Genomic DNA, 26,926 nt, shown 5'->3' on the forward strand with positions numbered 1-26,926 from the left:
AAGGGCCCCAGAAAGCCTATCACTAATGAAATGGTTAAAGATAGAGGTTGCCAAACATTTGGTACAAAAAAAAAAAACGTAAAATGCTTTCCATATAAAGAACCTGCTTTGAGTTTTATAAACTATGATTATATCTTACGTAGTGGTGATCGGGAAAAGGGTCTCATCTATGGTTGCTGGAACCACGTTGACGGAGTTGTTCAATCTTTTGGTTGGGGTATTTATGTTAATTTGGTTGTCATGTTGCCTACAAACTTCTACAAAAATGTATTATATTTATTGGTGAATTTGAATCGAATGGTTTAATTTCTATTTTACTTTGTTTGCATTGCTAAGATTATTGAGTTGAAATTTTAAATCAGAACTGATGAAATCAAACTTTTTTTATTTTGCATATGTGTGATAAAATCGTATTTTTCGTTTCTTGAAATTATTGCTTTCGTTTGTTTTATGATATAAATGTGTGTGTGTGTGTAATTGTGTTTCTGTGTGGTGAATGTATTTCATCTCTCTTCTCTTTTAGAATTCTATATTTTAAGACTTCTCCGCTTTCTTAACATATCATCTATTTAGTGTTAAAAGAGGTACTAATTTAATTTATTATTATTATTTTATAATTCTGTTACTGCTCTTGTTTTATTATAATTTATATGTTGTTGTTGTAGCTATATAGTCTTATCGTGTATATTTTTTCAGAGAAAAAGAAAAAAAGGAAACAAATGAAAGAAAAGTCGATTATTGAGAATTTCTAAAAATTGAATATTTGCAGCCTGTTTTCTGGTTTTTGTTTTTTTTTTCTTGATAGGTCATAAAAATAGTTTACTTTTTATTTCTTCTTTAGATTATTATTATTATTAAAATTATTTGTAATTATTGTTTTATAATTTCTATTTTTTGGTTTTTAAGTTGATTATAGTTTAAACAAGGATTTGACAGCCTTAGGCCAGATGTTTATACATATCCTCCAACTGGGGTTTAAAGTAACTCTTCAGTTGTGGCCGTTTCGATTTGAAGGTAGGGGTCAGCAAGCCATTTTGCACCGAGAATGGATCGGGATGTAGATAAATGTCTTTAACCTGAAAATAGTAAGAAGAACGTAATAATATTAATCGAGATTAAACATGGAATATATAAACGTATGTATTTGATAAAGGTGCGCTTCAACACTCCTAACTTGTTCATGACAAATAGACTATGAAGCTGATCTTGAATACTGCTACTGCTTTCAACTCGCTCATAAATACTTCCTTCACTTCGTCTTTTAGACTTCTATTACTTCGTTTGCAAAGAGACTCTGCCGTTCGCCAGTAAGGACTCAGTTAAGCTCCTCTAATAAAACTGCAATCATCAGCTCATATGTACAACTCATTTTTATGCTCGCTTTAGCTGCTCTATAAGACCTCATTTTATTTGCTTATAAGAAATCCTTTCATCAATAAAGACTCCATACATGCTTTCCTAGGTGGACAGTTTGTAACTATAAACATTCCTTATAGCTCTTCTATGCAAAGAGTCCCAAACCACCCTAAATGTCGTCTATATAAGGATTTCTTTTCAGCTCTTCCAAAAAGATTCCCCCCAGAACTGCTAAAAAAGTTTCAAACAGCTTCAGCTCGTCCAAAGTGTTTCTATAGCTCATCACAAAGTTTCCACGCAGTTCGTCTATACAAAGGATATTTCCATTCTGCATTTATAAGAACTCCCTGCAGCGCAGCCTTATAAAAAATCCATACAACTCTATATAAAGACTCCCAAATCTCCTCTATAGATGTTCGCTAGCTCAACAATAAAAACAGATTTCAATACGTTTAAAAATAAAATACTTTTTTCATTGATTGTTGTCTGGAGTACTACCCCAATGGCTTAAACTTCATCATTACTTTCTGCTACAGAGAGTTATGTTTTTCAAAACGAACTGACAGGGTTGCAAAATTGTACTGATCGCTACCAATATCATGATTTCATCCCGGCGAAGGGAATTATCAATTGGCTTTTCAGCTTTTTGAAATGATGCCTTTTTTAGCGAAAAACCGAACCGAGCTCTTTAAGTGTCTCGTATTCTCAAATAAAAGAATCACACTCACTTTTCGGCTTTCCGGCTTTCCCAAAAAAACATCAGAACAAAAATATTTGCAAACAACTATCATTTCATTTTTCTCGCTAAAAAAGTATCCTTTCAATTCATTATAATGACAGCTCCTTCTCTTTACTTACTTGTTCAAATGATTTCAATCCACTTTGTTTACCCCATTTCAGCATATCCGTCATAATGAGTTCTTTAACTTGAGAATTATTGCAAAGTACCGACAGTGTACCACGTACACCATTTTCCATGGCCCATTGTTTCAGAACTTCGACATCGGGCACAACCACAGCCACAATACAGCTCTGCAAAAAAACGAATAATTTTAGTAAAAACAATCTAGGAAATATATACCATCAGCAGAACTCACCTTCAGACTTTCGCCGTAGACAAAGACTTGATTAACGTACTGACTTAAGGTATAAATATTTTCGATTTTCTCGGGTACAATATATTCACCCTGACTCAGCTTGAAGATATGCTTACGGCGATCAATAATGCGTAAAGTGCCATTTGGTAACCACATACCTACGTCTCCGGTATGATGCCAACCCTCAGGGTCAATGGCTTCGGCAGTTTTTTCAAGATCTTTGTAGTAACTGGAAATGCAAAGTCAAATTATTACAATATGTGTAAGTTCTCAAGAAGAAACACTATATCAATGAGGATACAATAGTCATAAACTTTTTTTTGACACCTAGGACTCTACACATTTTTTCAGCTGAGAGAATCCTTTAGATAATTATTCTAATAAAAATGAGAATTTTTATTTTAAGCCAACATACCCATGGAACACATTTGAACCTCGAACACAAACTTCACCCGTATTTTGATTAGCGTAGTATTCCATTTCCGGCACATCTACCAACTAAGAACAACAATTTAAAAAATATGTGTTTTTTTTAATTTCACCATTCTCAATTTGATTACCTTAATGGCATTACAGGACACTGGTGGTCCCACATGATTGGGTACATAGTCGCCTTGTACAGTTAATGTTATGGCACCGGTACATTCAGTTTGACCATAACCTTCTACTACCAAACATCCCAAAGCACAGCGCATAAAAGTCAAAACATTGCCAGCCAAGGGTGCTGAACCCACCACCATTAAACGAAGATTTCCACCAAAAGCTAAGAATGAAAATTAAATAAATTATTTATTTTTCAAAGCGAGTGTAACTTGTTATCTTACCTTGATGCACTTTTTTGAATACCAACTTGTCCCAGCAACCGTTACGTCTCAATATACCTCTGGATATTTCTTTCTCCTTGGCTTTTAAAGCCATATTAAATAAGGCTCTCTTTATGGACGAGGCAGCAATTTCATTTTGAATTTTATCGTAGACACGATTCAATAGACGAGGCACAGCCGGCATAACAGTTGGCTTTAACATCTTCAAATCATTGTTCAGTTCTTTGATGTCGCCCGAATAGAAGCCAACACTACCTCCGACATAGTACATGCCATTCTCACAACAGCGTTCGAACATATGAGCCAACGGCAGGAACGATATCATAACATCACCAGCACGAATGCGATGGTCACCTGTAATGGAGACAAAAAGTAATGGGATATTAAGAAGGATTATACAAAGGGTGTGTTGTTTCCATATAAAGTTATGGCAGAAATCTGTTAACTGTACAAACATATTCTTTTTCAGATGCCTACGCCCATTCCATTTATGAAATGCCCTCAATTTGCTAAATTGTGGACATATTAAAATGGACAGTGGATATATTCCACCGATATTGTGGAATCCAGCAATTTCAACTACTATTTCCGGAATATTTTACTTACCCAACTGTAATATTACCGCACATACTCCGGCCACAACATTGCCATGTGTCAGCATAACACCCTTAGGATTGCCCGTAGTACCAGACGTGTAACACACCGTACACAGATCTTCTGAGGTAGGCGGTACTTCCGGATGATTACTTTTGGCACCCAATTTTTCTACATCGATAAACGAAAGGATTTGTATGCCTCGACTACGAGCACTCTCCAATGTGGCTGGCCTTACAGGCTTTATGGCCACCAGAATTTTCAGCGAACGTGGTGCTTTGTCCAGAAGCATGGTTGCTTTGGCATCATCCTCCACCACCACAATTGACATTTCAGTCTGACGTATAATAAAAGCACAGGCATCTGGTCCAAGAGTGTCATAGAGCGGTACTACCACCAACGAATAACAGTAACAACCCTGCTCATACAGAATCCATTCTGGACGATTTTGTGAATAGATGCCCACCAATTGTTTGGGACGTACACCCATGGCAAGCATGCCTGAGCCAAAGTTTTTGGCCCGTAGCAATGCCTCATCATAATTGATCCACTAAAAAAAAAATTTCCATTAAGGGAGATGTGTATTCCTTTATTTTCATTCCTCTTACCTGATATGGAGATGTTAAGGTTTCACGCCATCCCAGACAGGGTCCATTATTTGAGGCATAGGCACCTTCACGAAATGTTTGATACAAAGTCCGCACATTCTCTGTGATGTATGAAATGAATTTGCCATTTTTTGATTCTTTGTAGAATTTGGAAACGTGAATTTGTTCAGGACCCTGTAAGCAAAATGGTGTTCGAAACGACAAGAAAAAAAGAAGAGAAAAAATATGGAAGAACAAGACAATGATGAGTGAAAGGTGGTGCATAAAGAAAATCATGTACGCTTTGTTGTTGTTGTTGTGAAATGTAAATTCAATTATATATTGGCATATTTTAATACGCGAGAAGGTTATCCCCATTCCACAGACACACACACACACATGTCGCAAGGCATAAATCCTTCGTGTAAAGACATTAATCGGTTATTTATCGGCAAAAATTCTAAACTAAACGAAAATTTATGACCAGCCAACGTCAGACGCATGAAATCAATTGTTGTTTTTTTTTCGAGCGTGTTGCGTCCAAGTATTTGCTTCTATGGTGGTCTGCGCAATTAACAATCAATACTTTTATTGACTTTTGGTGGCAGTTTTATTGTTATTTGCCTTTGACGACGATAGACAATAACATGACGTGGCTTTGAATAGCCAATTTTCCTTGCACACAGCCCCAGTCAAGAGATATAGCAATAGTAAGAATAATATTGGATCAAATTTAGATAAATTATGCTACTACCACTTGGTATGCCAAATACGGTGACGTTCGAATGCGCCCGCCCCCTTCAGATTATTACCAGGCACTTAGCGTTTCTGAGTCTAAAACGCTTTTAAACAATTTTGATGTGCTTAGTGTTGAAAAATTCATTCCATTTAACGGCATTATGTTAATATTCAACAAGTGTTGATGGATACGGATGCCAAGTGATCAAAAAGATTCGCCTATTTTTGTTTTTATTTTTCGATTTAATTTGCTGGGTTGTGGTTTGGGGTGGTGTAATAGCACAAAAGGGGCGTCGCACTGTCCATCGGCATAACGGCAAATTAAACAACTGCTATATTTTCAAAGAATAAGTGTATTCGCTATTTGGGAATGTGAATGTATGTGTGTGTGTGTGGTGTATTCGTAATATGGAATGCAGACCGGTATGCAAAAAATGTTTATACCTGTCAAAAAGTATGAATTCATCATCACCATCATGAATATGATCGATTTATGGGCACTCTTCAGGCAAGGAAGTGCGGGGCAAGTCATCGATTTTGAATGATTGACAATAACAAGTAATTCATGCCATTTATGTTTTCTTTTGCCTAAACGTATTTTGTTTACGTTTTGTGCTGTGAAACGTAACGAATTCTCTTTGAAGGCAACAAATGATTTGAAATACCCGCTGGGTGTAAAAGGGTGGGTATCCGGGAAGTGGTATTTTTTCCCCAATTTAAAAAGAAAACAATACAAAAGGCATAAAGGAAATACATTATGTGTTCTAATTTTCCTCTTGTTAACAATGCGAGATGTCATTTTATCAATTTCTATATATTTTGAAAATTGTATACAATGTTTGGTGATTAAACATTACAAGCGAAACACTAATTTGACGTCAACATCTAAAATCTTTAGACTCTTAATGGATTTCTCAATGTTAATTCCAAAGAAAAAAGACCGCCAATATTGTTTTGTAAATTAATTTGCATTAAAACACAAGCAGCATCTTTACATTAATTGAATTTTTAAACAAACAATTTAAAGTGTTTTTTTATAGAATGTATCTGAAATGCTTCAATATGATATTGACCACATGTCTTGTGATGAAACATTTCCCATCGATGGATTGCTAACAAGTGGAATTTGTATTTTTCTCTCTTTGAGAATGTCATAATACAGCCAGCTGTTGCAAAATTACATATTTCATATCAGATTTTAAAATTTAAAATTTAAATACATAATATTGAAAACTACACACTTTTACAAAGTATATTGTTGTTAAACAAATAACAATTGAACGTCTATATTTATTATTAGAATATCATGTGAGATTTTCCAGAGCATTATAAATCAATTTTACCCCAAAAATATTTGTTTATTATAGTAATCTTTGTATTTAAAAAGAATCAATTTTACTCTTTGTAAAATTTGTTATTTACTATCATGAATGGCAATGTTAACAGATCGGGTTGCATTAGAGAAGTATCTCCTTATTCCCAGAAGGAATTTGCGAGGAATATCGTAGTAATCTTGTCAACGATCAGCATCAACGAAATTTAATATTTTCAGATTGCTTTTAAGCAACATTAACAAATTCATCATATTCTTCATCCTATTCCTCGCTCCATCATTGTGAACAAATGTTGACTCAAGTCTATTAACTCATTTTTAACACAGATGCAGTTGACCAATCGAACTAAAATATTGTACACTGTTCAGATTTGGATGACAATACATGAATATGTAACCAAAACCAATATGCGTCTGTTTTTTCCTATAGCCCCATATAGCGGTGCAATCCGATTTCATGTATTTTGATGTTTGTATCTACATTTTTAGTCCGAATTGGCTGTAAATTAGAGTTTCCATTGGTCCAGAAAACTTCCCCACTAAAACTTCCCCACTAAAACTTGTACGGTTTCCACCCGTTTTCAGGTAATTTGAAGTTTTTATCTACATTTTCGGCCTAAATTGGATGTAATTGGGTTATGGGGTTCTCAGTGGCCAAAAAATGCATTTACTAAAAAATAAATAATTAAAAAAAAAGTAAGGTGCAGTGTTTTATTTATAAATGCACACGGTGCGCCTTAACTAATCTGGGAAGTTTTTGCAGATTCTAAAACTACAATGCTCATAGATGAGAAATATCAAGAAACAAAAAATATCGCCGGAGGGATTTTCAAATAAATCGCGATTTAAGTTCACATTTTTAGGGGTTCTTTAGGTTTTCACGATTTTGCTTGGAAACCGCGAGTCCTTACAAAATGGGCCTAAAGAAAATGTTGTAGCTGTGAAAATTCTCCACAAGATTGACCTTTACGATATTTTCGTAGTTTTATCGTTTTTGAGATATAGAAGTTCAAATTGAGACAATGCACTGACTGTATCGCCTCCTTATAAAACAATGACATTACTGCAATTTCCCAAATTAAACTTATGTATCTTGAAGATAGTACAACCTACGAAAAAATAAATCATACAATCTTGTAAAGAAGTTTCACAGCTTCAACATTTTCTTTAGTCCCAAGTAAAATCTTGAAGACTTAAGATAAAAACCTAAAAATTTGAACTGAACCTCTATATCTCAAAAATGGTAAAACCTGCGAAAATATCGTAAAGGTCACTCTTGTAGAGAATGTTCACAGCTACAACATTTTCTTCAGACTCATGTCGATACGACTTGCGGTTTCCAAACAAAATCGTGGAAACCTAAAAAACCCCTAAAATTGTGAATTTTCATCGCGATTTATTTACAAATCCCTCCGGCGATTTTTTCTGTTTTTTTATTTTTCTTATCTACGAACATTGCTGTTTCAGAATCCTTGAAATCTTCCCATGTGTAAGCGGTTTTCATCAAAAGTTAGTTAAGGCGCACTGAGCATGATATTGTTTTGTAAGGAGGCGATACGGTCAGTGCATTGCACAGTGGATCCACTTGTATGGAGAAAGTGGCCAAAAATATTTAAAGTGTAAAAATCAAGCCAATGCCCCGGTTACAGCTTTGTGCTGCTGCGAAGAGTGTTTTAAGAAACCACGAGCGTGACATTCTCCCCCCTTTCCCCTCTGGAGGGGGTATACGGTAAAAATTTTTTTAGGCGGTTAATACAAAATGACATGAACAAAGGTCCGATTATCTTATGATGCAAAAATAGGCTTAGGGAAACAAAAAAATTTTCTCAAAAACAACATAAAATCCAACCAATTTAGCGGATTAAAAAAATCAATATTTTTATCTAAAAATTGGCAAAATTTCTAATATAGATCTTATAGCGTTCTTACTGGAAGGCACGTACCGCCAACGTAAGTCTAATTTGGAAGAAGATTTCTTCATCTTGCCACTGATGCCAATAATGTTAATGTACGTGGTCAGATAACAGAGTTATACCCTAATATATCCATAGAAACCCTATTATAGGGCAGCTTTAGTCAGCGACCCACCATTTATAGTCTGGCACTAGATGGCAGCTGATTTTAATACTGAATAATCTTTAACGCATGACCTACTTTGGAAACTTATTCCCGAGGTGGGCACTAGTGGGCACCATGAATAAAACCTTAGGTCAAATTTAAGTATATGATCGAATTGGCATTACAAAATACACTAAGAAAATATGCAGCTAACTAGAATTCCACACCACGCTAAAATACTATTTTTTAATCAAAATTAAGCTATTACCTCATCCTTCAAAATCCACTGTAATATTTTGCTATACGTATTAGTTTCGCGATATTTTGAATATATTTACCTGCACTTAAAAATAGGTCGTACTCACAACAAAAAATTTTAGTCAACTGCTCCGTCTTTTGAAGCTATTCTTAAGAAGATCGCGTTCGAATGAAACAAAAACTAATATATTTTAAAAAGGTCCATGTCATAGCGGATGTTGTACCAAAAAACCAGAGTTGCCAGATGTTGTACCAAAATTTTGACATTAATTTTTTTATTTTTGGCCAATGTTGTTGTTGTAGCAGCATTTTATGCTGGGTTGGCAGCCGCTGGCCGAAACACTTTTGGTTTCGGGTCAATCCGGTACGTAAGAACCCGCTGCCGTGGGATTGGTGGCCAATGGGTGGATCCACTGTGCATTGTCTCAATTTGAACTTCTATATCTCAATAACGGTAACATCTACGAAAATATCATAAAGGCCAATCTTGTGGAGAATTTTTACAGCAACAACATTTTCTTTAGGCTCATTTACATAGGACTCGCGGTTTCCGAGCAAAATCGCGAAAACCTAAAGGACCCCTAAAAATGTGAACTTAAATCGCGATCCCTCCGGCGATTTTTTTGTTTCTTGATATTTCTCATCTATGAGTATTGTAGTTTCAGAATCTGCAAAAACTTCCCAGGTGTAAGCACCTTTCATTTAAATTTGGTTAAGGCACACCGTGTGCAATCTTTATACATAAATATCAAATATCGTTCGTTGGTAATGGCATTAGTTGAGAAAATTTGACCATGCCCACTTTTACGCCCACTTTTTTCATTTTTCTATTTTTATCTTTTCTTCAAACAAAAACTTCTGAACCGATTTTCCTGAAATTGCCAGGGAATGTAAGGGCGGGGAAATTCCCCTATACCCTACTTTTTTAAAAATGTTATATGTATTTACAATAATTACGAATGTATCTATTTGGAAGTTAATTTGCGAGACAATTGTGGTTGTGTCTCCGACTTTACCTACTTTTTTAGGAACCACAGACTTGACCATACCCACTTTTTAAAATATGTTACATCTACAAAACTACTGAACCGATATTCGTGAAAATGTCAGGGAATGTACAGGCATATTTTCTTGAATTTTGAAGAGGGCATATTTAAAAAAACGCCTTACCTTTATGAATAAAAATCAAATGCCGTCATAACCCAACTTAGGTTTTTTGGAAAGAAAAGTTTACCACGCCCCCGAAAACAGGTTACATATTTTATTGAATTCCAGAGGGGAAGTACCTTCCCTATGCGATATTTTTAAACAAAAACACGTTATATTTGCAAAAATTATGTATGTATCGGAATAAAAATTTACGGATTAATCTACAATCTAGGTACTTCTTTGGGGCCTATAGGCCCGACCAAGCCTGTTTTTTTGTAGTATGTCATAACTCCAATACTACTGAAGGGATTTCCATAAAATTTGCAGCAAAAGCTCAATGTTTGCCGTTGTTATGTGGGGTACCTTCTCCATGCCTTTCTGTTAAACGCTATATGTATAAGCCAAACTTATGATTATATCGGTTTCAGCATACATTTTGGTAGGCAATGAAGTTGTGTGAACCCTAGGACCGGACCAGGCCCACTTTTTTTATTATGTTATATCTTGAAAACTGATGACCACGCCCAATTTTTTCAACAAATTAGTTTTCGAGACAACGGCGGTTGTCCCCCGATCAAGAAAAACTATATATTTACAAATGTACTTAAATGGTGAGGTTCAACGTTCCTTCAGCCATGAAAAGCTAAAACATATAGGATAAAGACAGTGACATGGACGATAATAAATCCTAAAAGGCACAAATTGGCGAAAAATCCGACAAAGCCCGTAAGAGAAAAGAAAGGTTACAGACAAAATCTGTTGATAAATTTAAAATCCTTCTCGGTTTGACAATGGACCGAAGAAGTGAGGTAGAAAATACCTAATTTTGAATTAAAACTCATTACGACGGGCCAGCAACGCGGACCGGGGTCTGCTAGTAAGTATATAAATATATACTTCATGATGCGATCTCTCAAATAAAACGCTTGCATCATGGTATAAGAAAGAAGGTGATACAGTAATACCAACTGATGTCTTCATTTGCTGTCAAAATAATTTTTAATCAAAAATAAATAACAATATTTTCACTTCTATCAAGAATTTGTGTTTACAACATCTTTATTTAAGCTTAATGAAGAATATTTTACCGTTTTCTTCTACATTTTGGGGATATTTCGCGCTGTGGTATGGTGTCTCTTGACGTTTTGTTTGCTGACTGTGATTCGTTCACCCCTGTCAATCCGCAACCTGCCTGTAATCCGTTAGTTTCTGACGATTCTTTCACTCCTCTTTAACTCAATTATATCACTCACGATCATTCACCGACCGACTGATCTATCGGAAACACCGTCTTTTACAACCTGTAGGCTAAAATGCATTTAGCGGTAATCCGTCCGAATTTCTGATGTTTCTTCCGGACTCGGAACCGAAATCGGACCAAATTAATGATACATGTAGAGTTTGAAATCATTTTGGAACAACATTTTGGAGAGAAATCGTATGATTTTGCCGACACTTTCATTCCAAAATCGAAAGAAAACCTTGGGTAATTCGAAAAGGACATTATTCGTACCGAATACTGATCAAATTTGAATGCAATATCTATACGATTTCGGAAAAAATATCGTATGAAAAGCGGATGTACCTTCCCAGCAAACCAAATTTTGGATGTTCGAAGCCTCTGAACAATTTCGGATGTATATTAAGAATCTTCATTCCGAATTCGTTCCGATTTCTAAGCGATTTTCTATACAATTTGTATCTTGTTTAAATAACATATAAAAAGTCACTAGACCAAATGTGACTTTATGGAAACAACTGAAAAGGGCCTAAGAAAACGTCCCATGTTAAATTTAAAGGCTATATTTCAAAAATTGACCGATTTATAGCATAATCGGTGAAGGATATATATGGAGGCTATATCCAAATCTGTAGCGATTTTTGCGAAATCAAATCAAAATCGTTAAAACTGAACAGGGGCCATGTTAAATTTGAGCGATTTATAGCAAAATCGGGGAAAGATATACAAATCTGAACCGATTTTTGCGAAAATTGGTGAAACAACTCAGGGGCCTAAGAAAATATCAAATATAAAAATTGAAGGCTATTCGATTAAAAGTGACCGAGTTATAGCAAAATCGGGGAAAGATATATATGGGGGCTATATCCAAATCAGAACCGATTTTTGTGAAAATCGGTGTAGCTATTCAGGGGTCTAAGAGAATAACACATAATAAATTTGAAGGCTATTCTATCAAAATTGAACGAGTTGTAGCAAAATCGGGAAAATATGTGTATGTATATGTGGGGGCTATATCCAAATCTGAACCGATATGGACCAAAGGTGATATTTTTCATTCCTGTGCCCTCATAAGTACTTGTGCAAAAATTCATCAACCGTTGGCCTTCTATTTTTGTTCACTTTTGTATGAAAGCGGTAACACTGTGCATCCCTTGATGAATGTTTTATACCGATGGGTGCAGCCGATAACAAAACACACGATAAATGTCATATGTCCTACTTTTGGTATAGCTTCGATACATTTAATTCGTCTTTTTTTTTTTGGAGTAGAAAATCTTCAAAGGTGTATGTTTTGGTAGTAAACAAACTATACGGCATGGTTGACGGCCTTCGATGGGTCAAGTCAAACCATTACAGTTCGGTCGCACGGCCGCTTTTGGTTCAGTCCTTGACTGATATTCGATCAACAGATATTTGCAAGAGGCTGATGATATCCCGGAAAATTATCTCAACTACCCGAGGATCTGTGAGGACAGATCTTTGAAGATGTGGTTGGTAGATTCTCTGAACATCAGCCAATCAACTTTTCAATAGTTCAGAAAAGTAGGGCGGTCAGGGGTTATGAAGTTCGTCAATTAAGGGAGATAGCCCTATAATTAAAGCATTTATACAGTGGCACAGATAAGTATACGTACACATTACAAAAATGAAGTTTATGCTAAATCGTTGGGTTTCTTATAGCAACAACTGCTCTGTGTGGTTCCTTGGGGACAAAATAACCATAATAACACAAATTTATTTTAATATAATGCGTATATTTATTACAATTAAAGAAATTCAATTTTCACATTTCAGTTTCACTAACTTAAACACATTGGGATATGTCCATTTGGTTTGTAGTAGGTTCATTTAATAAAATTTCACCGAATAGGCAAGTTTATACGTATTTTTCATGACTGGGGATGACATGTCCGGTCCCAGGCTCGTTTGAAAGCGATTTTCTATGTTTCACGGCTCCTAACTATAGATCTTGAAATCTCATCTGAAATCCATTGGATTTCATTTGACATTTAACCAATGGAATTGACACTTGAAATCGAGTGGATTTCGTAAATGTAAACCAAGCATTTGATCAGTAATAGTTAGATCTCCATGTTGTATACGTTTCGTCAATACTTATACGCAAACGAGTACCGCTCTATTCCCATTATACAATTAAAGAAAAAGCGCTTTGTTTTTATCTGTTCAATTTACAAATATAAGTATGTATGTATCTCATAAATTACAAAGCAATAAAAATATATTTTGAAGATATATCTCTCGAAATAAAATACCACTTCCGTTATAGCCCGAAAGCCTATGGTTTGTTTCTTCTACTACTGATAATGAAAGGAACATGCATGCTGATGCTACCATAACATTGATTTATGCAAATGTTGGAAAATTATGTGTTGCCAATGATATGGGCCTACCCTGCGATTAATGTCTAAAAGGGGATCATATTTTATCTAAAATAATAATGGAAAATATGCCAAAAAAAATCAAGAGAAAAAAAGAAGAAAACTCGGCATTAGTTTGGAGCAATGATTAGCAATTGCTGCTGTTGTTGTTGTTTGCAGTAACTAAAACAACAACCACTCTGTGGTATGTGTTGAGCATATTTAATTTAAATGCTACTCACTCACATACCCAGAACTATTTTTCTTTTGTAATTTTTCATAAACCCATTGAAAAGTATAAACACATATTTTTGTTAATTACCTTGAGAATATCACTCTGGCTGGCCATATCAATGGGCGGACGTATGGTGGTGATTTGACCACAGCAGGACATCTTGAATGGTTATTTTTCACAACTACTCTGTTAAAACACTTGAAGATACAAAATCGTAGCCCACATACAAAACACCCTGGCTTTCTCGCTTTGGCGAGTTGTTAATTATTTATTTCTGTTTTGCAAAAATTTTAATAATGTATTAAAATTATGTTTTTTTTGTTTATTTGAAATTAGAATTTGTTGTATTTTATGACGTGATGGTGGTTTTCTTTTTAACGCTGTTTTGTTATTGGTTTTCTGGACGCACGTTTTTTGCTTCACTTTCTCGCTTACTTTAGAATTAGAGGTAATCTCTGTAGCTTTTCAGCACATGTTTGCCAATTTGTTAAGTTGTTTAAAAAAATTGTTTTTGTATTGTAAATTAACCAAAATAAACTGCTTATTTATTGTTTTGTGGTGGCGTTGGTTTTTTTTCTTAATTATATTCGAAACAACAATTGGCTATGCAATGAAAGAGCAACTAAACCAACAAAATCGATTAACAAACTCCTTGGGGGATATATCATTCAACGCGATGTGCAATGAAACATTATTTCTGTTTATTCTAGATACAATCTACAAGATATTTAAGTATGAATGTATGTATGGCTGATTGTGAATACGGGGATTAAGAAGGGATATCTATAGCAATTTGTGTTGTATTTGTACGAAATATGTGTGTCTGTGATCTAAAGACCAAACACCTACTAACAGCAGACGAATATATCTCTAGATTACTTCTTGATTGTATCACCAAAACAATAGCGAAATGTTTTTCTTCTTCAAAAAAAAAAAAAAAATCTTATGATTTTATATTGTGGCAAAAAAATGCCAAAAATTAATATATGTGTTGTTCAACTTTGACGTCATATACATGTTCCAACTTACGTGTCTACATATTTAAGAAATTATGTTTTTCTCCTATCGTCACCCTGCTCATTTATACACAAACCTGAAGGTATAATCAATTTATGAAAGCGTTTGCAACATGAGGTAACGTATGTATGATGATCATACTTCGCTATTACCAGGTAGCGTATGAGTTACAGAAACAGCTACACGTTCTCAAAATACCATATCATGTAATAGTGGCAAAGCTTTGGATTTTAGATGTTGAAAAGCATATTTTTAATTGCAAAATTCTGCAGGTAGTCTCATTGAGAGATGGTGTATACTTTACGACAATAGTTATACGCCCTCAATCACTTCTGCAATTTCTATTTACAAAAGTTTTGAAAATAAAAATGTAAATAAGTTCCAGGAGGAGACTCATTTCAAATGGAATATTGCAATATTGTACACTTGAAGCAACGAATGTTAGAAGTAGAGGTTGTTTGCATGTCGCATATTGACAAAGCATTTTCATATCTATTTTTATCTTCCTATTCGATGATGGTGACAACAATATTTTTTTCCAATGGTCTCCTTTGGCATTATTGTTGTTTTTCATCCATTTTTGTTGTTGTTGTTATTTTAGCGAGGGACTGTGAAATTCAAGGTCAACAAATTAACTACATTTGCGCCAGTCTGGGACGTGCCCCCTTTAGGTTTTTTTCTTCGTGAATTTTACACAATTCAAAATGACAAACTTGTTTGCACGTTTTAAAACAGAAATACATAAGTTTGTCTCTTTTTTTATAAATAACAACCTTAATATTTATTTAGTTAACAAAGGCCTTGTGAAAGTTCAAATGTGTGGTTGTAAAGAGCACTTCGACAGAAGGAAAAACAAATTTACAAAATAGAAGGTAAGGTAGGAAAAAAAGTGAATTACTTGTTCATGCCAATGCGAAAAGAAGTGAATGAATATTTTAAAAACTGTACAGACAAACATTTGTATGTAGCTATGATATCGATCGATGAGCTCATTTGTCATATGATTTAGAAAGTCTGCTTCTTTTCACATCAGTCTATTTTTGTCTAGGGTCTATCGTCATACAATAATATCAAGTGTTCTGAGAGCAAATTATATTTCCTTTATTTTTGTGATTGTGGGAAGCATTTCTCTTTGCAACCAACCCATGGGAACAACGACTATATATTGCTAATCAATCCAATGAGTCAGTAAAAAATAAATTATTGATTTTTCAATAAGGAGAAACAATTCTAGAAATGTTGCGGAATTAAAAACATTTGTTTAAAATAAATCATAACTTCAATAATGATTTAGGATAAATATTAAACGAAAATATTGACAAATTAAATAGAATATAATTAAATGTTATTGTGGTACTTAAAGTATTGGATTTAACATGTCCGCATGGTCTATGGAGGTCGCGGCGCCTTTGAGTCTCGTAACTACATTTCCATAGTATTGTAGGTGTTGTAGTACTATATTCGACATCGCATTCCGAATCGGACTATCGGCCTGCACTCTTAAAAAAACATTACCCAGATTTTCTTTATGTTGTTGAGGAAATTACAACAAAAATAATTTTTTTTATAAAGGGTTTTGTCTTTTCATATTCGAACAGCTGCTGTGACACTACATTGGTAATTGTGCCATGGTGTATATTTTACATATACCCAGCCAGCATTTTTTGAAAATTTTAATCAAATTCGAGTCTGATCATAAATGACTCATTTGTCGGAAGGAAAACGTAACATCAGGCGACTCTTCTAAACAAATCACAAATGAGCCTTCCTCTCCATTGGTTTCGAGTCATTTTTGCCCATTTTTATAACCTCAGCCTTTAGGCTAAAGAGGGTATTTACACTTTGATACGACCAAAAATGTGGTTTTAGACCCCAAGTATGTTTGTACGATATCCGTTTCAGACAATTTTGAGTCGATCTAGCAATGTCCGTCCGTCTGTCTGTCTGTCTGCCTGTCTGGCTGGCTGGTGCGCACGATAACTCTCGAACGGATCAATCGATTCGGTTCAAATTTTGGGTATCGAAATATTTTGTCCAGATTTGATTTAAGTTCGAAGATGGGCCATATCGGTCCACTCCTTCAGGTACCTCCCCCACAAAAGTTCAAAAATGTTCGGAAAAATTGTCCGCACGATAACTCTTAAAGGGAGTAACCGAATTAGTCCATACTTTGCACATCGTGACATTTCTACAAGACATAGATGAGGTTCCAATATGGACCCTATTGGTCCACTCTTTCGGGTACCTCCCACACAAAATTTTGCTTAAGTGCAGTTTAAGGCCTTCTCTCGAATCGCTTTGATTTTTGTTGCAGCCACTTGTATTCACTACCCCCATTACGACGATATAATTTTTTTCATGAGCAAGTCCATACTTCCTCAGAAATCAGCACGAAAACTGCAAACAACCCATATAATACCATTTGCCGTGGTTGGAGCGCACAATAACTCTCGAACGGATCAACATATTTGGTTCAAATTTTGGGTCTTTCAATATTTTGTCCAAACGAAGATAGACCATATCGGTCCACTCGTTCCGGTACCTCCCCCACAAAGGTACAAAATTTTTTGCCAAGATTGTGGGCATGATAACTCTAGGAGGGAGTAACCGAATTGAGCCAAACTTTGTTATGGGTAATATTACTTTCAGGCATAGATCGGGTTCTAATATGGACTATATCGGTCCACTCATTTGGATACCTCCCACAGAAAATTTGGAAAAAGTATTGTTTAACAACTCCTCTCTGATCTTATTAATTTGTGATGCAGCAGGTTGCACTTGCGGCCCCTGTTTCGACGTTGTAATTTTTTTCGTGGGCAAGTGCATACTTCCTGAGATAATGACCCAAAAAGGTCCAGAAAATCCTACCGGTACCACCTAAACTGGCTAATGTGTAAAATAACCCTTTAAGAGAGAAATCGATTTAGCTCAAACTTTGTAAATTGAAAATTAAAAATATAATATATTTAAATTCACAATATTAAGTACAACATTTTTAATTATATAGTCTGTAAGGAAAATATCCATAGACTAATAAAGAAAAAAAAATTATTTCCTACAGATTTGTATTAGGTCCGAATATGTACTACATCGGATCACTCCTACGGGTACACCCTACCCAAAGTTTGGAAAAAATGCACTCGTCTTGGATCATTCTGAATATTGTTGCAACATGTAGTTTTTTGCTGCCCTTTCCATCCTGGAAAATTTTCCCAACAGCTAAAAACCCTACAGAAGTATTATGTTAACTTTTTTTTCTTCGGGTACGTGGCTGATGGTATATCTCTGTCGGCTCAGCTGACTGATACTTTCTTACTTGTCTGATGGTATATATAGTCTTTTTCGAGTCGTATTTCAATCCTTTATTGGTGATTTGTTGATTAATTTGGGACTCTTTGTCGAGTCTTTTTTGAGTCATATTTATAATCGTTTATGAGTCTTTAGAGAGTCATTTATGAGTCTTTTTATTAGACGTAATAAATTAAAAGAATTTTCTTTTTATTATTTTATGTTTCTTTCCTTTGTTTTATTGTCTTTTCTGCTTTGTTATGTCGTCTTTTAATTATCCTTTATGTTGCGCGGTGGTTAGCTTCTTCATTTGACTTGGCAAAACCTGAACATTTGTTGTGTTTGTCTATACACTTAATATTATACGTTACATTTATATCAAAGTTTTATAGAAAGTGTATATAAGAATTATTTACAACCAAACAAAAATAAAATAAAACAATCAGTTTTTAATCATTACAGGGAGTCACTTTCGAGTCCCTTTCTGATCATACAAGCGACTTAATCAATTTTTAGTCACCAAAAGGACTCTAAAAAGACTCTGCAATGTGAGTTTTGAAAAAACAATCTTCCAAATGCTAGCTGGGTAAGGTCTATGCCCCATAAAATATTAGGGGCGAATGACTCGTTGGATGAACTGCTGAAGTCAAGATTATGAAACTTTGCATGAGGGGTGATATTGATTGAAGTTGTGGCATAAAACGGGGACAATGTTAGAGTACAAAAAACGCTTGCGAATATGATATAAAATTCGCATTTTTCAAACTAGAAATAACTGAATAAATTAATAAGAAAAAAATTAAATCATTTAAGATATAGGAAATGTCAAAAAAATTATCTAAGAGTCAAAAACGTGTTGTCACGTCGTGTTGGCGTTTAGAGCCAAACACATAGCTTTCCAAGACTACGTTAAGCGTTTGTCATGGAAGTCATACAACACGGTTCTCTTAAGTCAAATTTAAATGGATGGTGCTTACACCTGTGAAGTTTTTGCGGATTCTGAAACTACAATGCTCATAGATGAGAAAAATCAAACAAGTAAGTCAAGGCTACAGTCGGACGGGCCGACCATGTAATACCCTACACCTTTCCCCTCGGAATTAGCTTTCCACATATCAAAATTTCTTTATGGAACAAATAAACTCATGGTAAGAAGTAAATTTGTGGATTCTGGTACCGTATCACACCAAGCTTAAATAATAACATAATAAATGTTTCACAAACATCCCAAAAGGGCCAACGCTCAATGATATGGAACCCACAGCTTATCTCCGAGTCCAAACGGCGTGTCCTAAGACACCAATTGTAGAGTAGTTTTACATGACTGAAATACTCAGAAAATGTCGCAAACCTTACTGAAGGATATTTTGCAACCGTTGAAAATTAGATTTTGCATGGCTGGGGAATCATTTTGAAAAAAAGTTGGCAAAGCGACCCATGCTGCAATGTATGTATAAAAATCCAATTGTACAATTAAAACGTTGGGGCACCATGTAATTTGCAATAATGCAACAACTGGGAATGGGAAAATGTAATTCTCTACACAAAACCCATTATATATTAAGCAGTAGGCCCGTTTTCTAGCAGACACTTTATTGCAATTTTCATCAGGGGGAAGATCAGTACTTCTATTAGTCTACTTTGCCGGTATATGCTCTTCAGCCCCCCTATTCTGTAACTTTTTAACAACTTTACTCATTGTTTATTTTACAACAATTTCATTTGTTTGTTTTGTAGTTGTTGCAAAAACAAAAGAAATTTTAACAACTTTTCAATCGATAAAAGTTACAGAATAGGCCTACAGGAAATAAAATATAGACCAAAAATATTTTTTTGTATTTTTCATACAAAAGTAATGGTCTATTTCACCCGCTACATAATATCAGATAACCATCCAAAATTGTAAGCATCTTCCTCTACCTAACTCCTAACCTCGTGCAAAATTTCGTGATTATTGAGCTATAATTGCGACCTCTAGCGTGTTTATGATTACACTACAAACAGATAACAGGCTACATTAGACTGTAACTCTGTTATCTTATCATATACGCCAACACAACTGACATCAATAGAAAGGTCAAGCGATCCTCTTCCAAGTATAGCTTACTTGCCAGGAATAAAGATATAAGCTGTATATTAAAAATTTCGTCACGATCGGTCCATAATTGCGGCCTGGAGTTTGATTACAATTTATAATGGACAGACGGACGGACACACATCTCAAAATCGCTTTATCTCGCCGAGATATGAAGATTGGTGTACCACATTGGGGGTCTCCGACGAATATTTCGCAGTGTTACATGAATTTTTACCAAAACAAACTTATAATACCCTTTCCACATAGTGATGTAGGGTATAAAAACAAACAAAAAATCGCCGGAGCGCTTTTTAATAAATCGCGATTCAAGTTGACATTTTTAAGGGTTGATTAGGTTTTCACGATTTTGCTTAGAAACCGCAAGTCCTATCAAAATGAGACTGAAGAAAATGTTGTAGCTATGAAAATTCTCTACAAGATTTACCTTTACTGTATTTCGTAGGTTTTACCATTTTTGAGATATTGAAGTTCAAATTGGGACAATGCACTGACTGTATCGCCCCCTTATAAAACAATGTCATGAAGGGTGCGCCTGAACTAACATTTAATGAAAACCGCTTACACAGGGGAAGTTTTTGTGAATTCTGAAACAGCAATGTTCATAGATGAGAAAAATCTAAAAACAAGAAAAAATCGCTGTAGGGATTTTTAAATAAATCGCGGCCAAAATTCACATTTTTAAGTGTTTTTTAGGGTTTCACGATTTTGCTTGGAAACCGCAAGTCCAATCGAAATGGAGCTAAAGAAAATGTTGTAGCTGTAAATATTCTCTACAGGACTGACGTTTATGATTTGTTCTCAGGCTGTACCATTTTTGAGATAAAGAAGCTCAGTTTACATTTTTAGGTTTTTTTGTTAGGGTTTCGCGATTTTGCTTGAATACGGCAAGTCTTATCGGCATGGGACCTGAGAAAATCTTATAGCTGTGAAAATTCTCTACAAGACTGGCTTATGTAATTTCTCCTAGGTTGTATCATTTGTTTTAGATATATAAGTTTAAGTTGGGAAATTGCAGTAATGACATTGTTTTATAAGGAGACGATACAGAATTGAATTGAATTGTCCCAATTTCAACTTCTATATCTCAAAGTTGTAAAACCTACGAAAATATCATTCAGGTCAATCTTGTAGAGAATTTTGATAGCTATAACATTTTTCTTTATTCCCATTTTGATAGGACTTGCGGTTTCCAAGCAAAATCGCAAAAACCTAAACATCCCCTAAAAATGTCAACTTGAATCGCGTTTTATTTAAAAAGCGCTCCGTCGATTTTTTTTTTAGTTTTTTTGTTTTTTTTTTTTCATCTATGAACATTGTAGTTTCAGAATCCGCAAAAACTTCCCATGTGTAAGCACCTTCCATTTAAATGTGATTCAAGAGCACCGTGACAATGAATAAGCAAATATCGATCATAATAAAAGACAAATTGAATTTGAAAAAGGAAAAGTTAGATGATAGCGAAGCCGCGAAGCACAGCCGATATGTCTGATGAGCCTCTACCAAAGGCGAAACATTTCTCAGGAAAGCCGACGATTCGAACTCACACAACCACCACTAGTTGTGTGGGTTCGAATCGTCGGCTTTCCTTTTTCACTCGCAAAAATCATCGGTCATTAAGCTCGACTCCAACGAGATATTAATTAAAACCAAATATTTTTTATTGCTCAACCATGTTCAGCCAGTCCTCGCATTAAGCTAAGTAAATTTTTAAATGTTTTTTTTAGACTTTTGTCCCTTCCCCTGATTTATTATAATCTCCAAGTGAGATTATTCACGAAATATTCCTCTACAATTTAAATTGTTTTTTAATCACTAATAACCGCTATCTTGAAATAGAATCATCATTAAAAATATTATAAGTGAGTCATACAATTGTTTGTATAATTTTAAATAATTACCTAAACTTTAAGCGCTTGGTAGCAGACCAGAAAAAGGTTATATCCGGTTTTCCCTCATTAGTGTAATGGAAGTAGGGTTGCTATTAAAAATCGATTACATGTGTGTTTGGCTATTTTTTTAGGTTTTATGCTTTCCATAATAATATGGTGGGTATAATTAACCTTGTCATTCCGTTTGTAACACAATGAAAGCGAACATCATAGAATTCAAAGTCTAAATGTCCGTCTGTCTACTGAAAACATGATACGAAATATTTATGATAGAGCTTTGTAATTTCGTACAGAAGCTTCTTTCACGCCTAGGATGTTTGGTATTGAAAATAGGATATATCGGTCCACGTTTCGATATAGTCCTCATAGATCGGTACCTCAGATTTTTGAGAATTTTAAAGGATTCATTATCATTATCATTCATTATCCAACCGAAATGGCTGAAATTTAATTTCAATACAATTTATGGTGGAGGTTATTAAAACATCTGTCTGGCCGAACTTAAAAACGTTTTTACATGTTTCCATTATAGTTTATTTATTTTATATTATCTCTTATTTGGGATTATGGCTTGCATATAAGTACATTAGGACACTAACAAAACACCTCGCCACTATCATTTGATAAGTAATATATTGAAGGAATTTGGCAATCGGGGCATAACAGAAAAAAGAAAATGATCTTGGACTAAATACAGCGAAACTCTAACTTTTAGTATTCACTAAGAAGCGTATGTTCCATGATTTTGTGGTACAGAGTGAAGCTACACCTCACTTCAAAATCTAAATACCTAGGTATAATGCTAGACTGTTAACTGCGATGGAAAAGAAACGTTGAGGAGAGAACGAAAAAATATGTAATCGCACTGAGCCTATCAATTATGCACTGCACCGTGGCCAATTTTCCGAAAAAGCTGACCAAAAATCGAACAAAAAATGTATAAATTTACACTAAATAGTGTTAAATATTGTTTATAGGATCCCACTGTGTGTAGTTATGAACAAATATATACGTTTCTTGTTTAGTAAGTGGGTAGATCAAAGTAACCCCATTTCAAAATTTACTCGCAATATTTAAGTTGTTTATAAAACTATTATAATATCCGAAACAAACAACGTGGTTTAAATACTAATTTTTTACAATTATAATAAAAGGTATGTGAATCGTATTTTAAATATTCAGTGTCACCAATGAAATGTGCGTTTTTTATAATTGATTTCAAACATAACCATACTTGTTGATTTATTTCAATATGTATCAATTGCCACAATAAATTATGAAAATAGTTTTGAGTAAGATCGAATTGGACTGTATGCCTTATCATTTCATAAAAAGGGAAGAGTATTTTAACAATTTCCATTGAAACATCTTGCACGAATTTGCTCGTTTTGCTTTTATGTCCTTTTTTCAAAAATTATTAAATTAAAAAAGGACGTTAAAAATTTAACAATTTTTGAAAAAGGTCCAAATTAACCCCAAATGCCTCATAAAGACCCTTTTAATGACCCGCATGAGGGTTAATTATTTAACAAAAATATTCCTGGCGTTCTAGTCAGTAAAGATGCCAAAGAAAGCATATACCTAATGTGCAAGGGTTCCAAGGAATCTTAACACAAATATTTTCAAAAATGTAGAAATGGTGTTTGGACGAAATGTGTTTCAGACAATTTGGAGACATTTTGGAGTCGTCCGTCCGTCTGTCTATCTGTCTGGCTGGCTGGCTGGAGCGCACGATAACTCTCGAACGGATGAACCGATTCGGTCAAAAATTTGGCTTTCGCAACTTAGTTTAAGTTCGAAGATGGGTTATATCGGTCCACTCCTTCCGATACCTCCCCCACAAAAGTTCGCAAATGTTCGGAAAATTTGTGCGCACGATATCTTTTAAAGGAAGTAACCAATTTGGTCCATACTTTGCACATCGTAAAATTTCTACCAGCTTTAGATCGGTCACTCCTTCGGGTACCTCCCACACAAAATTTCGGAAAAGTTCAGTTTAGGGCCATCTCTCGAATCGCTTTGATTTTTGTTTTAGTAACTTGTATTCACTGCCCACCATACGATGGTGCAAGTTTCATTAGGGGCAAGTCCATACTTCCTGAGAAAATAGAATGAATGTTGCAAAAAACCCCTATGACACGGCATGAGGTGGTTGGAGCGCAAGATAACTCTAGAACGGATATGGGGATTCGGTCCAACAGTTGGCCTTAGTAATATTTTGTCCAAACATAGTTTCAGTTCGAAGATAAGCCATATCGGTCCACTCCTTCAGGTACCACCCCCACAAAAGTTCGAAAATGTTCGGAAAATTTGTGCGAACGATAACTCTTGAAGGAAGTAACCGATTTGATCCATACTTTGCACATCGTGAAATTTCTACTAAACTTAGATGAGGTTCCAAAATGGATTGAATCGGTCCACTCCTTCGGGTACCTCCCATACAAAATTTTGGATAAGTTCAGATTAGGATCTGCCCTCGAATCGCTTTGATTTTTGTTGCAACAACTTGTATTCATTGCCCCCATACGACGGTACAAGTTTCATCAGGGGCAAGTCCATACTTCCTTAGAAAATAGCCTGAAAGATGCAAAAAGCTCCTATGACACCGTGGTAGTGGATGGAGCTCAAGATAACTCTCTAACGGATCTGCCGATTCGGTCCAAAATTTGGCCTTCGTAATATTTTGTCGAAACATAGTTTAAATTCAAAGATAAGCCATATCGGTCCACTCCTTCAGGTACTTCCCCCACAAAAGTTCAAAAATGTTCGAAAAATTGTGCGCACGATAACTCCTGAAGGGAGTGACCGATGTAATCCATACTTTGCACATCCTAATATATCTACCAGATATAAATCAGGTTCGAATATGAACTATATTTGTATACTCCTTATGGTACCTCCCACACTTTAAGACCTGCTCTCTAATCACTTTGATTTTTGTTGAAGCGATTTGCATTCGCTACCTCCATTACGATTGTAAAAGTTTTTTCAGGGGCAAGTCCATATTTCTTAGGAAAACAGCCCGAAAGGTGTAAAAAAATCCCTATGTCATATGTGGCTGTCGGAGAGCGCGATAACTCTTGAACTGTTCAACCGATTTGGTCCAACATTTGGTCTTCGTCATATTATATCCAAACTTAGTTTCATGGGGCAATACCGGTCCACAACTTCCGGTACTTCTCCCCAATATTTAAAAAATGTCACTAAAATGCTAGGACGATATCACTTGAATGGGGCAACCAATTTCTTTCAAACTTTGGATCTCCTAATATTTTGTCAAAATTTAGTTTAGCTTCTAAAATGTCCCATACCGGTCTTCTCTAAGGGTACCTCCCCCACAAACGTTCAACATTTGTGTCTTAGTGAAGTTAATTCCTAATCCACATTTTTGTCGGCAAGTTCGAATGTCCAAAAAGGGCCACAAAATTCTGAAGAGACCTTAAATACATTCGATTTGTCCGTAGGTGAAAGTTTCACTTCACATTGGCTGAGGGTCTATATCTGTCGGCAAAGCCGACTGACACTTTTTTACTTGTTTTTTTTTTCTGCAAAATTGAAACTGATATTTTCTTGATAATGTGAGAAATGAAATCAGCGACTCAAAAACATCGATTCATTTTGGCCGGGTTTTTCGGGAAATTGGCCACTATGCACTGTATTTATAACACTGTGCTACGGTCCACATATCCTGCGATTGTCTACTCTGGTGGCACTCATGACGCTGCAAGTCGATTTTTACCAAATTATGAAAACGTCCAAGTTTGGAGTTGGCAAAATTAAACTGTAAAAGTTTATAAAACTATGAACCGACATTTTAGTGGGTGGAAAATACTTTTGGGGATCCACCATGTATCTGACCACATTTTCGGTTTTATGAGAATTCAATTTATCTGATATTTCAAATTTTAATGTTCTCTCGGAAGCCGGTTTTTCATATTCACAAAGTATTCACTATAGACAGCTTTAAGGTATTACTGGGCTAAGTCTAAATACCTAACGAATTATGTCTGCATTCATTACTTTTAGCCCGATATAATAGGGAAGAATATAATAAAATAATAAAACTTTTTAAACCACTAACCTAAATATAAAAAAATACTATCAACATCATTTTTATATTTGTATTTTTTAGCAACCACTAAAACCGACTAAACAAAAATAAGTGTTAAGTATTTTCTTCGCTATTTTTTGTGACAAAATATTTTTATATGTGGTGTATACATATAGAAAAAATAACAAACAAAACACTAATACAGTAACATGGGCGAAATTTTCTGATTTTTTTAATTCATAACTGAGTCATTTTGTAAGATAATGAAATCAAGAATAAAATCATTCGGAAGGAAATTTCGAAAAACAAAAAAATGGTTGTTATTTTCTTGAATTTGTCTTCATTTTCACTTTTTCGCTTCTAAATGGCAGACAATTTAAATTTATTCATTCATATATCAAAAAGTATTAGAAGTAGAAGAAAATAAAACACAACAAGCCATTCGGTGGAATTCATTCGCTAATGTTTTTGTGCTGGTTTTTTGTCAAGGAAATATTAAAATTTTTTTAAGTTTATGAAATATTTTCTAGATACAAATCGAATTGTTATGGAACACAAAAAATCCCGCAGCATTAAAAATGTAATTGTTGATTTTATTAAAATTGTTTTTTTTCAGGTTTGCAAAATTGTTTATGGTCATTTTTTATTAGATTTTTATATTTAGGCGACAAATTGTCAGGTTGTTTCGCAGAGATTTGGTCGAAATAAATAGTGGCCAAAAGCAAAGGCCACA

At 34.8% G+C, this 26,926-nt stretch overlaps 1 protein-coding gene across 50 annotated transcripts in view; it reads right to left on the reverse strand.

The window, feature by feature from the left end:
- Positions 1–620: 620 nt before the first annotated feature.
- Positions 621–26,926, reverse strand: part of LOC141401226 (long-chain-fatty-acid--CoA ligase 5) — a 48,437-nt gene continuing 22,131 nt past the window's right edge. For 33 of the 50 annotated variants that reach the window (XM_073981265.1, XM_073981255.1, XM_073981270.1 and 30 more), the window contains 8 exons: positions 4,480–4,653; positions 3,884–4,421; positions 3,278–3,631; positions 3,014–3,216; positions 2,869–2,951; positions 2,454–2,682; positions 2,215–2,388; positions 621–1,076 (listed from right to left, as the gene is read on the reverse strand). In XM_073981265.1, coding sequence (XP_073837366.1) covers positions 939–1,076; positions 2,215–2,388; positions 2,454–2,682; positions 2,869–2,951; positions 3,014–3,216; positions 3,278–3,631; positions 3,884–4,421; positions 4,480–4,653 — 1,893 coding nt within the window. In that variant the 3' untranslated portion in view covers positions 621–938. Of the gene's footprint in view, positions 1,077–2,214; positions 2,389–2,453; positions 2,683–2,868; positions 2,952–3,013; positions 3,217–3,277; positions 3,632–3,883; positions 4,422–4,479; positions 4,654–13,648; positions 13,685–13,937; positions 14,473–26,926 lie in introns of all 50 variants that reach the window. The other 17 variants (XM_073981284.1, XM_073981285.1, XM_073981286.1 and 14 more) reach the window with 12 other exon arrangements.

Source organism: Musca autumnalis, unplaced genomic scaffold (genome assembly GCF_047663935.1).
Source record: "Musca autumnalis isolate F117 unplaced genomic scaffold, ASM4766393v1 scaffold_4, whole genome shotgun sequence".
Lineage (NCBI taxonomy): Eukaryota > Metazoa > Arthropoda > Insecta > Diptera > Muscidae > Musca > Musca autumnalis.